Here is a 15,759-nt window from a genome sequence, read left to right as displayed (position 1 = left end):
AGGGGAAGCTCTCTTTTGTCCTCCAGAGTCACCATGAGTCAGAATCAATTCTACGGCAGTGGGTTGGGGTTTAGCAATCTAACATTCCTTTTTTTATTACAAACTATTAACAGTACCTGGCTTGTGCACACATTAATGGTTGAGTCAGTGAACATTTTCCATAAAGAGCCAGATAATAAATAGTTTCAGCTTTGTAGGCTCGTTTCTATTACAGCTGCTCAACTTTGCTGTTCTAGCACAAAAGCAGCCATCGACAGTACATAAACAATGAGTCTGGAGGTGTGCCAATAAAACTTTATTTATAACAATCAGGCAGCAGGCCAGATTTAGCCCATAGGCCACTTATTGCCAGTCTCTCTGGTTTAGAGCACAGGCTGTGGAGTCAAAGGAATTAGGGTTTAAATCTCTGCCCCTGTGATTCTTTAATCTCTGTTAATGGGAAGCCACTGTTCTGCTATGCAACCCAAAAAACCAATACTGGGAAAAGGGGGTAAATAGAAAAAGCAAATGTTGTCTTTTATATAGGAGTGTGGCTGTCTTTTAGAGGATCTTCTTTTATCCTGATCCATGGCCATTCGATACCCTATCGATTTGGTTTTATGAAACTCCAGACATAGTTAATGCTGTTCACATGTTGTGGCTTAAGGGGAGTCACTCTCAACCACAGACTACAGGGACAGATAGGAAAGGGCAACAAACAGGCTTTAGCTTGATGACACTGCTGTGCTAAGAAAAAGCTTTTTTGTTTCTATCAAGATATTTTTATGGCTATTATTGCATCCATTAATTATAAAAAGAAGAGTCCCTTTGCCTGAGGTATCATGAAGTGTTAGCTTTCTTTTTATTGTTGATTGCATCTCTAAGCCTATTACCTCATCTTCAAAGTAGAGATGACAAGAGAGTTGGCCTGCTTTTCTCACTCTCCCCTGCTCCCTCACCCCCTTCCTCCCTCTTCCTCCCTCTCTCTCCCTCTAGTCAGAACTGACTCATAACTGACCCTCCATTGGGTTTCAGAGGCTGTAAATCACACAGGAAGAGATTGCCCATCTTTCTCCCTCAGAACTGCTGGTTGATTCAGACTGCCAGAGAGGCATGGTCTTTGGGTTAGTAATTGTATAATGAGCAGTGGTGACGTAAGAGTGGCTGAGTGTGACTTCTTTCCACTTCATAAAGGGGAACTTTAACCATTGATAATGTCCATTACACCATACAAATAACTGCAAGGTTGTGCTCCTGCCCCTATTTGTACCAATCATTGGGTTCAATGTTCATTGCAAGGCTCACAGAGTTTATTCACAGTTATAGGGTTTATTAGGGAAATAGGTTGGAGAGTAGGGGAGGCAAATAATATCACACAATGCAAGTCCAGGCTGAGTCCAGCAGTCCCAAGCCAGATTAACAGCAAGGCATAATTTTCCTCAGTTAGTGAAAGACAGTTTCTCAATCAGTGAAAATCTAGGTTCAGTTCAGCAGCACTATTGCAAAAAGCCTCTGGTTTCCCCAGTCACCCAGAAAATCTTACCTCAGAGCAGTTACAAGTCAGCTTTTCCTTCAAGCAAAATCTTTAAGTGTTTCCTTTATCCAGGGTTCCTCTGATTACTCCTTGCCACAGTCTCTTCACCACCATCAATGCCATTTTTTACAGTGTAGAAAGTATTGAGACATTGGTCTCACAGCTGTAGATGATTTGCAAGACCGTATGTCCACCGTTAAGGCAGCTAGAAACCATGCCTCCTGAAACAGGCTGTGCAATGGCTTAAAAAAAAACTCTTTTCAAGGGTTCTGACACATCAGTAATGTAACTCCCTATAGGCTGGGCTAACACATCTCCTTAAGAAATGGCTTTATATTTGGGGGTAGGGGGTGGGTTTTGGGGAGGTATGGGGGGATTGTGTACCAATGAGGGAGTTTTTCTTTTGCTTTTCAAGGAGAGGAGCAAACGGGGGGGGGTGTTTGTGCGGGGAGAAGGGTGCAACAGTGAATGAATGGAATTCCAAAATCTCTGTAGATGTTCATTGAAATGAAAAATAAACAAACTAAATAAAAAAAAACAAAATTATTGAGGTAAGACAATAAAGAAATTCCCAGTTCAAAAAAAAAAAAAGAAAGAAATGGCTAATCCTTACCAATACAGGCACACCTTGAAGATATTCTGGATTCTGTTCTAGATCATATAATAAAGCAAATACTGCAATAAACAGTCAGACATATTTTTTGTTTCAAAGCAAATATAAAGGTTATGCTTACACAATACTACAGTCTATTAAGTTTGCAGTAGAATGACGATGCAACTTGAAATACTGTGAGACTCTAAATGAGTGCGTGCTGTGGGGTGAATGACACCAACAAACTCCATAGACAGGTTTGTCACAAGTCTGATTTATTTTAAAAAGGCAAAACCCAAGCGTTTTATACTCATTATCATATATACTCCTCACAGCAATCTTATGCATTAAGTGTTGTTATGGTCTCCATTGCACAGGGAAATCAGTTTCTGTAATTTTTACTTGCCTAATGCCAAACTCCAGTCCACAGGCTTTATCCCTCGGGCCATACTGCCTTCAGCATCCCTGTGGGGCCACTGTGCGGAGTGAAGAGCTAACCACAGAGATTCTAACTCCTGCCACAGAGACCGTGTCTATTAAACAATGTCATTTCCTTTCAGGTTTTGGAGGAAAACATTATTCAAGAGAGAGCCAGAGCCAAGGAAGCATTAGAGGGAGAACAGAAGAGGTTCCAAGAGCTGGAGAGTCACTTGACCTACCAGAAGGAGGTATGCAGCCATTCCAGGCTGAGGGTCCCCATGGGAGGCAGTTCTGAACCACCAGTGTAGATCACAGCAGCAGAGCGGTGCTGGAGTAGTTTGTCCTTGAGTGGGCTCAGCTGCTTTGGAAGGCTGAGAGAGTTGAGGGCCGAGGAGTCGTAACATTGACAACCAGGTGGGGAAAAGTAATTGGAATCAGTGTAAACTCCAGTCACAGGGCTTGGGAACAAGTTGGGCCTGGTGATGTGGAGGATATGCTCTGCAGCACAGAGAAGAAAGAATTCTAAATCACGGAACTTCGGGGAGGCACAAAGCCTTCAGCAGCATCCTAAAAGTGTGCAGCATTTACCTCTACCGGCAAGGGATTTCTCCAAGACACACCTGTCCACTTCAGCATGGGTGCCTTCAGTTAGCTAGAACCTCTTCTCTTAGCTTGAAACCTTTCTCCTTAGAAAGATCTCCTCTGCCACCTTCTTGGGCTCCTGCAGAATACATTCCCTTCCCCTAGGTGCAAAAGATTCTCTGATGCTTGCAGATAGAGGTTCTTACCTGCACCTCTTCACGCCCGAGTCCCCTTGCTTCTCCTTGTTTCTCCTTAGGGGCTTCCCAGGCCTGGAGCCTGACCTTGGTCTCCACCTCTGAGCCCCTCAGCTCTCATAGATTGGGAGCTCACTGACTGAAATGGGTCTGCTGTTGATGTTAGGCGCCATCGATTTGAATACAATCATGGCAATCCCATGAACAGATCTGAACCTGCCCTCTCCTACGCCATCCTCATGACCTCTCTCACGCTCAGGTCCATTGTGGTAATCACTTGTCAATTCATCTTGTTGAGGATCTTCCTTTCTTTCTCTGATCCTCACCTTTCCCAGCTTGATGTCTCTCTTCAAAGACCAGTTCCTCTGCAGTATATGCCCAAAGTAAGTGAGAAGAAGTTAGTCCATGGCATATTCAATATTCTTTGCCAACACCACAATTCCAAACCATCATTTATGTTCTTTGGTCTTCCTTATTCATTTTCCAACTTTCAGATACATAGGCAGCAATTGAAAAGACTATGACTTGGGTCAGGTGCACCTTAGTCCTTAAACTGACATCCTTGCTCTCTGAAACTTTGGAGAGGTCCTTGAGAAGATGTCCTCAATGAAGCATGTGTTTTGATTTTTTTGACTGATGCTACTATCAATGTTGACTGTAGGTCCAGCCCTGGGGAGCCTAGAACAGAATCCTCTCCTCCCATGTCAAATAAAAAATGGTGTGCTTCTATTGAAGTGTCCACTAATAGATGAGTTTTAGGAACTTCCCATTGTATTGTTGACTGTGGTTAGTTAGGTCACCTGCAGATTCCCAAGTGGTTTACACAGATGATGTCATTAATTCATCAATCCTGTTGCAACACAAAGGAATTAAAAAAAAAACAACACCACAAACACAGACTTTGCAGCCAAATGAAACACAGGTGCAGATCTTGTCTGGGCCCCTTACAGGCTGCAGCAAGTCTGTCAATACCTGCCTGGATAAGAGGGTGGCTGTGGTGATGAGAGATGATGTGTACAAAAGTGTCTGGCCCAGAATTACTGCTTAATCTGTGGTGATTAGTTGCCTGGAGTTGACGCAGACACGTGGTGAGCTTACGTATAGAGGAACAAGCTGTTGCCTGGTCCTGCACCAACTTGGTATGTTTACATTCACAATAAATGAGAGCTGTTATTATTTTCACTTGATTCACATGCATCAGAAAATACAATAGTAAGGAAGACCGAAGAAGACTTGATATCTTTAACTCGTGATGTTGGCGAGGAGTATTGACTGTCCTTGAGACTGCCAGAAGAACAAATATGTCTTAGTACAACCCAGGTGCTCCTTAAAAGCAAAGATAATAAGACATCACCTCACATACTTTGGGCATGTTGCCAAGAGATAAACTAGGAAAGGACATCCTGCTTGGAAAGGTGGATGGTGACGGCACCAGTGGTCTTCAGCTGCAGAGGTTGCGAGGGCGGTACAGGATCAGGAAAGGTTCCAGGTGTCTGTTGTACATTGGGTAGCTATGAGTCGCAGTGGACCTTGACATTATTCTCATTGTTGCTTCTACATCTGTTTGTTTTCTGTCAAGCCTGTTCCATCCTCACTCGGAGTAAAATCTTTGCTCATCAATCACTGATCTGATCAAGAGTCTGAAAATGTTTACATGTGGGCTCTTACTTTGAGTCTCCAGGTCCTCAGGAAATGTCATAGATCTGCCCTCTACAGCACTCTGTAAACATTGTCACTGAAGTTTGCCCTGAGTGACCTTGCCAAGGATGGAGGTGAGAGGAGGGTCTTCCAGGAGTCACTGAAGCCAGATGGTGCCCAGAACTGGGGTATAAAACCATTGAATTTAGACATTCTTAGGCCATGAGGGATTTCAGCAGAGATATTTAAGGACAGCTGGGTGGGGCTCAGCCTGGCCACCCCAGGTCTGTTAAAATGTCAGCCCGTTTGTCCCTGCACAGACCTTCCTCACATCATTACCCTTTGGGGACTCAGAGATGGTCATCCCAGACACAGACTTTGCTCAACCTCGGTTATTTGCTCTTCCTTTCAGTAGACCTTCCAGCTTATTTCGGACAGATCTAAGCATATCCCACTCAGTAGGTAATAAGTACGGTTTTGAGGGAATTCTGAAGCCCCCATCACCTGCCCAGGGCTGTGGAGAAAAGTCACTGAGGATGATAGGACCTGAGAGGTACATGAAGATGGCGGGGACATCAGATACCAGGGAACCGAATCCAAGTCCAGGACAGGGCCTGGGTGTCTCCTTCACCACTTACAGGAAAACATCTTACCTGAAACCTGCCTCAAATGTTAAAAATTAATATTCAAACTCCCTCCAGCCGAGATGTCTCTGTGTTGTTTGGGACTAGCATAAGAACAGCAGGGTCCTGTGGGGGTTGCTTTTGGGGGTCTTCTTTTACCTACTTTTATTGCAAACTATTCTTTCAGCCATATTACAGAGCCACTGGTGGTGCAAATGGTTAAGGTGCTCAGCTGCTAATGGAAAGGTTAGAGGTTCAAATCTACCCACAGGAACCTCAGAAGAGAGGTCAGGTGACCTGTCACCATTGCAAACCTTACTGACACAGGTCTAGCCTCTGTGGTGATGAGGGCTCATTATTTGTTTTCGATTTGGTTTGGTTTATTAATGTTTTGTACTTTTTGTAGGCTAATCTGAGACCTTAACCACTAGTTTTCATGGAAACCATGCCCCACTTCTAAAATATATGGCAGGTAACCCAGTGTTCACAGCACAACTCATTGCTTTCTTGCAGTGCCTGGGATAAGGGCCTGGCTCACGGTTTACACCCTTTGGTCATTGGCATAAAGCCACTTCGCTGAATAGCTTATCAGCAGTTGATTTCCAGATAGAATCCCTTGACTATGGGCACCAAATACTAACTACGTTTCTTCCCGTAACTGTACCAGATCATCACTGTTGAAGGTTTGCCTCTCCTAGAAATTGGCTTATTAATTCAGTGCACTGCCCTCTTTTAAAGTGTGATTCATTTGAAGAGATTTATGTCAATAATGGGAAATTCCATTATTAATGAGATGCTCCTTTTTATCAGAGAGGCTGCCCGGCACAGTGAATAATAGGACAGGCTTGGCTCCCTCTGCCCTCTGAGTCCTTGCTGAGTTCTCCCTGGGCAGACAATGGACTTTCCTCTGTGCAAGGGTCAAGTCCTGGCCTCACCACTAACACAACAGGACATCGGGCCACTCGCCAACTTTTGTTCTGTCACCCTGTGTGGTTCAGAGCAGAGCTACCACTCCACAGGCTTATTTAAGAGCTAATTTTTCAGAAGCAGATCACCAGGGCTTTCTGCCCACACACATCTCTGGGTGGAGTCAACTCATCACACTTTGATTTAACGTCTGAGAGCACTAGTCGTTTGCGCTGCCCGGGGGCTCCCTAATATAGCTGAAGTACCACGTGTTTTGTGGCAAAGGTAAGTTGTAAAAAGGCTGACTGTTCCTCACCTATTAAATGTCTTCCCTCACAGCATCTGCTGATAGGGCCGCTGCGAGCCAGCCGCATGCTGTTTGTAAAGTGCCAGTCATGAGTCCTGGCGTGTCACACCAGCTCCCATCATTAGAGCTGTTACTATTACCATCATCTTTATGCACGATTTCCTCTCTAAATGTGCAAGCACCAAAATAATTGGTTCTTAACTTTCAGATTTTGGAGAAAAACATGGCCTATGAGAAAAGGAAAACCAAAGAAGCCATAGAGGCAGAAAGGAGAAGAGCCCATGATCTGGAGAACCACTTAACCCAGCAGAAGGAGGTATGAGGAGCAGAGACACCAAGGGGGTGGTGCAGCCAGGGCTGGATATGAGGCCGTGTTTCCACAACCTGATGCAGAGTACAGCAGAGAGGCATGTACAGACCAGAGCCAAAGCCTCTCTTTGAGGCTGTCAGTATCTGCCACTTACTAGATCTATGACTATGTTGCTGTTGTTATGTGTCATTGAGTCACCTGCGACTCATAGCAACCCTATGCACAGTAGCTCAGACCGCTGTGCCTTCCTGAGCCAATCACACTGTCTCCAACTGCCCCTACTGCCCCAGTCACTGTGTCAATCCATCTCATCTCATCTGGGGTCTTCCTCTTCCTACATTGTCCCTACACCTTTCCAAGCATGATATCCTTCTCCAAGGACCGGTCCCTCCTGACATCGTGCCCAGATGTGAGATGAAGCTTCAAAATCCTTGCCTCCAAGGAGAAACTTGGTTTTGCCCTCTCCAGGATAGACCTGTTTGTTCTCTGGTGGTCTGTGGTATGTTCAGCACTCTTCAGCACCACAACTCAAAGGCATCAATTCTTTTTCTGTCACGCTTATTCATTGTCCAGCTCTCTGATGCATAGCAAGTAATTGTGCAGACCATCTTCTAACCCCGGATCTCATCTGTAATATGAAAATGCTAGCAATCCCTACTTCGTAGGATTGATGTTGTTGTTGTCAGGTGCTGTCGAGTCAGTTCTGACTTTTGGTAACTATCTGTTCAAAGAAAAAATGCTTCCTGACCCTGCGCCATCCTCCTAATCCTTGCAGGCACTGTGTCAGTCCATCTCCTTGAGGGTCTTCCACTTTTTCACCAACCCTCCAGTATATCAAGCATCAAGTCCTTCTCCCTTCTGATAACATGCCTAAAATATAGGAGATGAAATCTCACCCTCCTCACTTCTTCCAAAACAAATTTGTACATTCTTCTGGCATCCCACAATGCAATGATACTTCACCAACACCCTAATAACTCAAAGGCATCACTCTTTCTTCACTATTCATTATTCACTGTCTGTCTTGCACATGCATATGAAGCTATTAAAAAAAAAACATGACTCGTATCAGGTGCACCTTAGTCCTCAAATGACGTCTTTATTCTCTAACATTTTAAAGAGGACCTTTGCAGCAGGTCTGCCCAATTTGATCTCTTGTTTGATGTCTTGACTGCTGCTTCTGCAGGTGTGGTCTGTGGGTCTATATATAAAGTCCACAGAGAGAGAAGAACACTTGGTTAGAACAGTGCCTTGCACATACTGACCTTCTAGGTGCTCCTGCTGTGGTGAATTTAGCGATGCCGAGGCCCAGCTGCGTCCAAGCAGAAGCCCTGGTGGCAGTCCCAGGTCGGTCCTTCAGCCAGTCCTTTGCATCATCAAAAGGTTTTCCTTTTGTGGCTTAGCCTAACCATGGCAGAACTGGCTTCCTGCTCTCCCAGATATGCCAACCTTGGACTGGCAGATGGATAAAAGTTGCAGATGTTGTGAAATAAAAGGGAATAAGTTCATACTATGAGATTTTTTTCTTTTTTTGTTTTTTTTTCTATATTTTATTAATTTTCATAAACATTTACAGAGATTTTGGGTTTCCATTCATTCATTGTTGCACTATTCTCTCTACCCTCCTCCCAGTTTGTTCTTGTCCAAATGCCACAGTGCTTGTCAAAGCCAGTTCTGATTAATCTTCTTTGTCAGTGTGTCCTTTGCCATTCCCTATCACTCCTCCCTGAGAGAGACTTCACCCTGAGTCATAAGGAAAAGGGGATGGCGTATTCTCTTAGCTACTTCCTGCTGAAAAGGGACACTGTGGGTTTCAGGGTGAAGATCTTCTCTCACTACTCTAAAGGGCCCCTTTGGCAGTAGGAAACACATAGACTATTATGGAGATTGATTTTGGAATTTAGATGCACTCTTATTGATTGTGCTTGGCCGTACATGTTCATATCCTTGAAGATGTATCATGGGGGTGTTGCAACCTAGAAGACACAAATTTGACTAACAAATTATAAGTACATGAGTCCAAAAATTATGGAAAAGTAAAAGAAAAGATTCTTTCATTGTTTTACAAACCCTCCCCCAGGTCCCCTCCACCATGTAGCCCTCGCTCTAGTCTCCTGTGATGACAGAAATACCTAGTTATATATCTCTTTTAGACAGTTTTCTCCCTCCTCTGTTTCAGTGCAGTATACATTATTGAACCCATCTTACTCAGTCTCTCCCCAACCCCAAGGACAGTCCCATTCTACAACAGTGGCATCATGTAATATTTGTCCTTTTGTGACTGGGATATTTCACTCAGCATAATGTTCTCCAGAGTCAACCATTTTGAATAATATTGCATGAGTTCCTTGTTTTTTAATGCAGCATAGTATTCCATTGTGCGAATATACCACAGCTTCTCTAGCCATTCGTTTGTTGATGGGCACTTAGGTTGTTTCCAACTCCTTGCTATTGTGAACAAAGCTGCAATAAACATGGGTGTGCATATATCTGCTTGGATGTCAGCTATGGTCTCTTCAGGGTATATTCCCAGTAGTGGAATTGCTGGGTCAAATGGTCATACTATGAGATTGTATTATAGTCACATGAGGTAAAACAAGAAATAAGTGCTTTCTGGGATGAATGTGAAAAGCAGTTTCAAGAAGTGGATGGAATTGGAAAGGGGCCCTTGAACCGAGGCCCAGGCATCACATCCATATTTTTGCTCCTGGCTGGTCTGAAGATGGGGCCCACCAGCCATACCTGCCAGGAGCAGCCCTGAAAGGCAGGCCCAGGCCAAGCTGAGAAGCATCACTCAAGGTTTGTCTGAAAGCGCAGGTCATGCTTGGGAATCAAAGAGCCAAAGAAATCTGGAGGCCAGGGGTACATGCGCCCGTGACCTGCAATGACCCCCCTCCATGCACCAGGCAGCCGGGTCCCAGGCAGCTCAGACACACATGGGCCCTCATGGGAAGTCCAGACACAGACCTGATGGTCTAATGAATTATTTCATTCTGTTTATTCATTCATCCAACAAAGATTCATTGAGTGCCCACATGTGGCTCTGCTCTGGGTTCCAGGGACATCACAGTGGACAAGTCAGGTCATGTCCATGTCCCTGCACTCAGCTCCCATTATAGCCTTGAGACAGACAAGCACATCTCTGTGTGTGTGTGTGTGTGTGTGTGTGTGTAAGAGAGAGAGAGTTGCTTTAGAAAGCTACCAAGACTATAAGAAAGATAAAAAGATAACCAGAGAAATAGATGAGAGGGTGGGATTAAAGCAGGAATGAGCTGGCTGCTAAATGGGGGATAGAGGAACAGCAGGAGGCAGATAGAGCAGGCGAGGTTAGGAAGGAGAGCACAATAGGCTAAAAGTGTCAATTCTGGGTTCTGATCCCAGCTCAGCACTAATATGCTGTTACCCTGGGCAAATCTCTTGCCTTCTCTGGTCCCTATCTACAAATTGGGTATAGTAGCAGGATCCCCCCTTAGAGGTTAGATATCACATGTCACCATGGTCATGCATTTGAAGCACCTGCTCAGCGTGTGGCCCAGAACAGGTGGTACTGGTTAAGGCAGGGGACCCAAGCACGTGCTCCTCAGAACAGCCCTCATATGCACATAAGCTGGGGTGGGGTCTTACTAATCAGATTCCCAACAGGTAAGGTGGCAGACCCTGTGCTCCGCCTGCCTCCAGGTAAGGTGCGGTTAAAGCAGGTAAGTCTGGATTCAGGCCTGAGTCTGGAATGGTCAGTGCAGGGACACTGGCTTGGATAAGCTTTTGTTAGCGGTGTGACTTTGAGATGTTATTTACCTTTTCATTGCTTCAGTTATGGCCTCTGTTTCCTCATCTGTAAAATGGGCATAATTGTACAGATCCTTTCTCAGGGCTTGATTAGAGGTGAGGTGTTCATGGCTCAGTGCATAGCACATGGTGCTCACCTAGAAATGTTTTTAAAAGTAGTTTTCTCATCATTACTCTTTTCTAAAATACCAAGCAGCATGACTGAAAAGGGCAGGCCCTCTCCCTGCTGCATGCAGTCTATGAGAAGGAGCCTGAGAAGAGGGGTTGGGGTGTCCTCTGATGGCAGATGAGACCCAGATGGCAGGGTGGAGGCTAGGCAGTCTCAAACAGACTTAGCAGTGGAGTATGCCCTGCCAGGTGGGGGCAGAACCCAGGTGACAGAGTCAGGGTGGGTTGAGGAGACCCCCAGTGTGGAAACCAGGGTGTAGGGGGCAGAGGGCAAGAATGTGACACTAAACTGTCCTGCTAATGGAAACATAATTTTTTCTCCAGGGCCACATACATTCCAAACCTTTCCCCAGCTCCTTCATTAAAACATCAGCACTGGCCTTCCAAGAAGCTTAGTGGGTCTTTGCAGGGGGAAAAGACAAGTTAACATTTTTTGTTTTATTTTTTTTTATTTTTGGCAGCAAGGAGAGATCACTAAGAAAAATTGAGAAGTTACAGGCCAGTGAAAAGAGAAAAATAGAGATTGATATAATCCCAACTTCCCTAAAATGACCATAGAGGGTGTGTGTGTGTGTGTGTGTGTGTGTGTGTAACTGTGTGTATGTGGATCTCCAGTGGCCTGCCAACCCAAAGGCTTGGGTATTTAATTCTATGAAAAAAGCATGTTGTTATGGGCCGTAGAGTGGGAACCAACTCATGGCTGATCCTCCATTGGGTTTTCAGACCACCAGAGTTCCCTTATATACATATGTATGCCTGTGAAAAAGCATGTTGTTGTTGTTGTCGTGTGACATAGAGTTGGAACTGACTCTTTGCTGACCCTCCAATGGGTTTTCAGAGGCAGTGAATCTCAAGATTTCCTATCCTCCTTCTATGTATATGTATATCCTCCTCCCATATGTATGTTGTTATATATACATGTTGTTGTTGTTGTTGTGTGCCTTCGAGTCAGAACCCATAATGACCCTCTAGCAGGTTTTCAGAGGCAGCAATTACATGAGAGGAGATTGACCATCCTTTTCCCAGGGAGCAGCTAGTGGATTCGAACTGTGTACCTTTGAGATTGCAGTGTAGCTTCTTACCACTAGAGCGCCCTGTATATATGTATATGTATGTATATATAGATATTATGGCTGTTGAATATCATTGAGTTGGAGCTGATCCTCCAGCATTTTCAGAGACAGTTAATTACACAGGAAGAGATTGCCCATTTTTGTTCTGCAGAACACTTGGTTGGTGGATTCAAACCTCGTACCTTTGGGTTGTTGTTGTTGTTGTTGTTGTTGTTGTTGTTGTTGTTAAGTGCCATCAAGTCACAGACAACTCATAGCGACCCTATGAATGAAAGACCTGAACACTTGTGTAATTTTCATCCTTTCTTCATGTTCATAAGCGTTTCTAGAGACAAGCTATTCCAGAAGTGGATACCACTCCTGCTTCCAAGCCTGTCCCAATCGGGGAGCACCACCAAACACTGGCCACCCTGGGGAACCATTATACCATTTGACACATCAATGTCACAGTGTTCAGAATCACAGCAACCACAAGTTACCTCTGTACAGCAAATGGACAGACCAGTGCTATACCACTTAGAAGAAAGTTTGATCAAAAACAAAAGCAGGCCTGAGGGCCCCAGGCCCAAATGTGTTTTTAAATAGGAGGCCAATCAAATCAACTTACACCCATTAACGAGTCAACATTCCATCCTAATCCTCACCAGAACCAGCAAACAAATCTCTGTAGAATCAGCTGCAGCAGACGACTTCCAAACTGGATTCCAGCCCCATACTGCTGACCAAAGTGTTTTTAAAAAGGAGGTCGAATTAAATCAACTGACTATATATATATATATATATATATATATATTCACATACATATGCACATATAGCTCTCTTATTGCCATCAAGTCAGGACCAACTCATGGCTGACTGCTCATTGGGTTTCCAAGGCTGTAAATTGCAAGGGAAGAGATTGCCCATCTTCATCCCACAATGCTGCTGTTAGACTCAAACTGTTAGAGCAGCACGGTCTTTGGGTTAGCAGCATAACTTCCTGCACACTGTGACACCAGAGCTCCCTGTGGTTGTGTGCATGTTGATGTTGTTATGTGCCATCAAGTCAAGTATAACTCATACCAAACCTATACACCATAGCTCTGAACCCTGCCCTGTCATGAGCCATTGCACTGTCTCTGACACACCTGCCCCCACTGCCACAGCTCTTGTGTCAATCTGTCTCCAAGGTTTCCTGTCCTGGACCAACCCTCCACCTTTCAAGCATGATGTATATATACATATATCCTCTGTGTGTGTGTGTGTGTGTGTGTACACATACATGTATATATAGACTCCCACATATATATACACATGTATATTATACGTACACACATACCGAGAGAGAGAGCCCAGTTTAACACTTTTAACATGTATAATTCAGACACAAATTATATTAATCGTGTTGTATAGTTATAACCACTAATACACCTATTATGTAAATCTTTTTCTAGTGAACTTTCACTTTACATATTGAATGTGGAGGTATAACTGCAAGAGTTTCAACAGTTGCAAATTTGGTTGGCTCTTTGTGCTGTTTGTTTTCAACTCCATCATGACCACTTACTGCCACAGGCTTTAGGAGTTAGGTCAGGACCTCAAGCCTTCTCCCTGTCCCCAGGTCTACAAGATACGCTTTTCCGGCTCCGAACTATCTTGGGTATAAGTTTTGGAAGTCCAAGCTTTTTATAGCCTGGGGAGATCTCTGTCCTTTATGGTCACAGGTACCAGGCCTGCTGGGACAGGACGTATCTCCTGGGCTTCGGCTCCCCTGTTCCATCATCCAAGGGGCCAAATGTTTCTCCACAAAGACTACATAGGTGTCAGGTCAGTGAGAGTCACTTGACCTCAGTGGTCACCAGCAAGTAACGTCTTGAACATTAGCCCAGAATTCCAGAATGATGAGTAAATAATTCTGTCCTGTATGCACGTGACTAACCAAGCCTTGACTTCCAAGTTCTCCCCCATGGTGGGCATGAGACACTCACCGCTCTCTCCAAAGGGTGTCTTGTTCCTTAAGCTCTTACCTCCTAACCCTGACTCACTGGTTTCCAAGTTTATGAATCCTGGCTTCCTTTCCCTTTTTGTGCCCACCTCCTCAAATCACTTGTTGTTGGATTTCAGATTACAGAGATCAACATGGCCTACGAGAAAAACAAAGCAAAGGAGGCCCTAGAGAAAGAAAAGAAAAAGGTGCAAGAACTGGAAAACAGCTTAACCAAGCAGAATGAGGTATGCTTTTCAAAGAGGGAAAGATGGGGAGTTGCCCAGTGTGGATAAGCTCTCGAATCAGGCAACCTGGGTTCAAATTCTGCTTCTGCTGTTCTTTGCTGTGGGGTATTAGGCAAGTTGCTTGCTGTCTCTGTGTCTTAGATAATACAGCCTCATCAAGGTGTTATAGAACGTGATTACTAATGTACACAAGAGAACGTGTAGAGAAGTACCTGGTACTTAGTGAGTGCTGCATGTTGGTGACTTGTATTGTTATTATTACAAGTTCCTAGCCAGAAAGTGAAGAGGCATTTTTTGAACCCAAGATTGTGTCACTACAGAGCCCTCGCTCTTCGTACCTCTCTGTTCTCCCATCAGCTTTTTGCGGGCTCACATGCCTGGAGGGAGAGAGGAGCTGTTAAGGTGTGAGTGCGTGAACTTCTGAGCACTTTGGAGTCCGTTTCACATCAGATCTTGTCATCAATTCTGTCCCTTTCATGATCATCATGTGCTTATTACTGTTTACTGCTGTTACGAGGGAGCTCCCATGAACCAGTGGTTAGGAGTTGTGCTGCCAACCCAAAGGCATATGATTCTAATCCACTAGCTGTTCCTCAGGAGAAAGGTGACCAGTCTCCAGCCATGTAGTTGGCTGCCTCTAAAGGCCCACTGGAGACCCAGCTATGAGTTGGTTCCAACTCAGTGACATAGAACAACAAAACATGTTACTGAGAATGTCAGATGAAGTAGCAGTAAAGGTGGTTGTTGCATATAATCCCGTCCTGTGTCTCAGAAACAATAGAACCTGGTTTCTTCTTCCTGGGAGCCAACAGGAACATACACACACACATGCACGCACACGCATACACACAGAGTACACACTACCTCAAAGCCAAAGCGGGTAACAAACTCATAACCAGCAATAATGAGTAGAACTTCAGTGTAGATGAATAATATTTCACAGGCTTTTAAGACCAAAAAACCCACACATAAACCCACTGCTTTCAATCAAGTTCAACACATAAATTTCTGAGACTATGATTCTTTCCAGGATGAGCCTTGCCCTTCTTTCTTCTATGGAGCCACTGGTGGATTTGAACCAATGACCTTTCCATTAGAAGTGTGATACATAAAGCAATCTATGTAAGGAGTTCCTCTTTCAAGATCATCTGGACCTAAGGAGGTCTTTTAATCTATTCACATCAGTCCTGAAACGTTTTCTTTGGAGAAAGGTTCTCAAATATTGGCATGCATTATAATAGCCAGAGAATTTCTTTAAAATGCCTACTCTTTGGGGTTCACCCATAGAGATTGTGACTTACTGTTAAGTGTGTTCAGGAATTAGTAAAAAGTAGTCTGAATGACTGCCTTTGTCTGGAAACTGTGCTAAAATTCGTCCACCATGGCTGACCTGCTGGTATTTGAGATACTGGTGTCGTGGCTTCCAACATCATAGC

At 44.3% G+C, this 15,759-nt stretch overlaps 1 protein-coding gene across 1 annotated transcript in view; it reads left to right on the top strand.

The window, feature by feature from the left end:
* The window catches only part of FHAD1 (forkhead-associated (FHA) phosphopeptide binding domain 1), a 248,176-nt gene that overhangs the window by 175,337 nt on the left and 57,080 nt on the right, over positions 1 to 15,759 (top strand). Inside the window, 3 exon segments of the mRNA XM_006883707.1 lie at positions 2,666 to 2,773; positions 6,984 to 7,091; positions 14,216 to 14,323. Of these exon segments, the coding sequence (XP_006883769.1) occupies positions 2,666 to 2,773; positions 6,984 to 7,091; positions 14,216 to 14,323 (324 nt within the window).

The sequence above is a fragment of the Elephantulus edwardii genome, unplaced genomic scaffold (assembly GCF_000299155.1).
Source record: "Elephantulus edwardii isolate Elephantulus edwardi_28Jun2011 unplaced genomic scaffold, EleEdw1.0 scaffold00028, whole genome shotgun sequence".
Lineage (NCBI taxonomy): Eukaryota > Metazoa > Chordata > Mammalia > Macroscelidea > Macroscelididae > Elephantulus > Elephantulus edwardii.
This window is presented reverse-complemented; position numbering and strand designations above follow the sequence as displayed.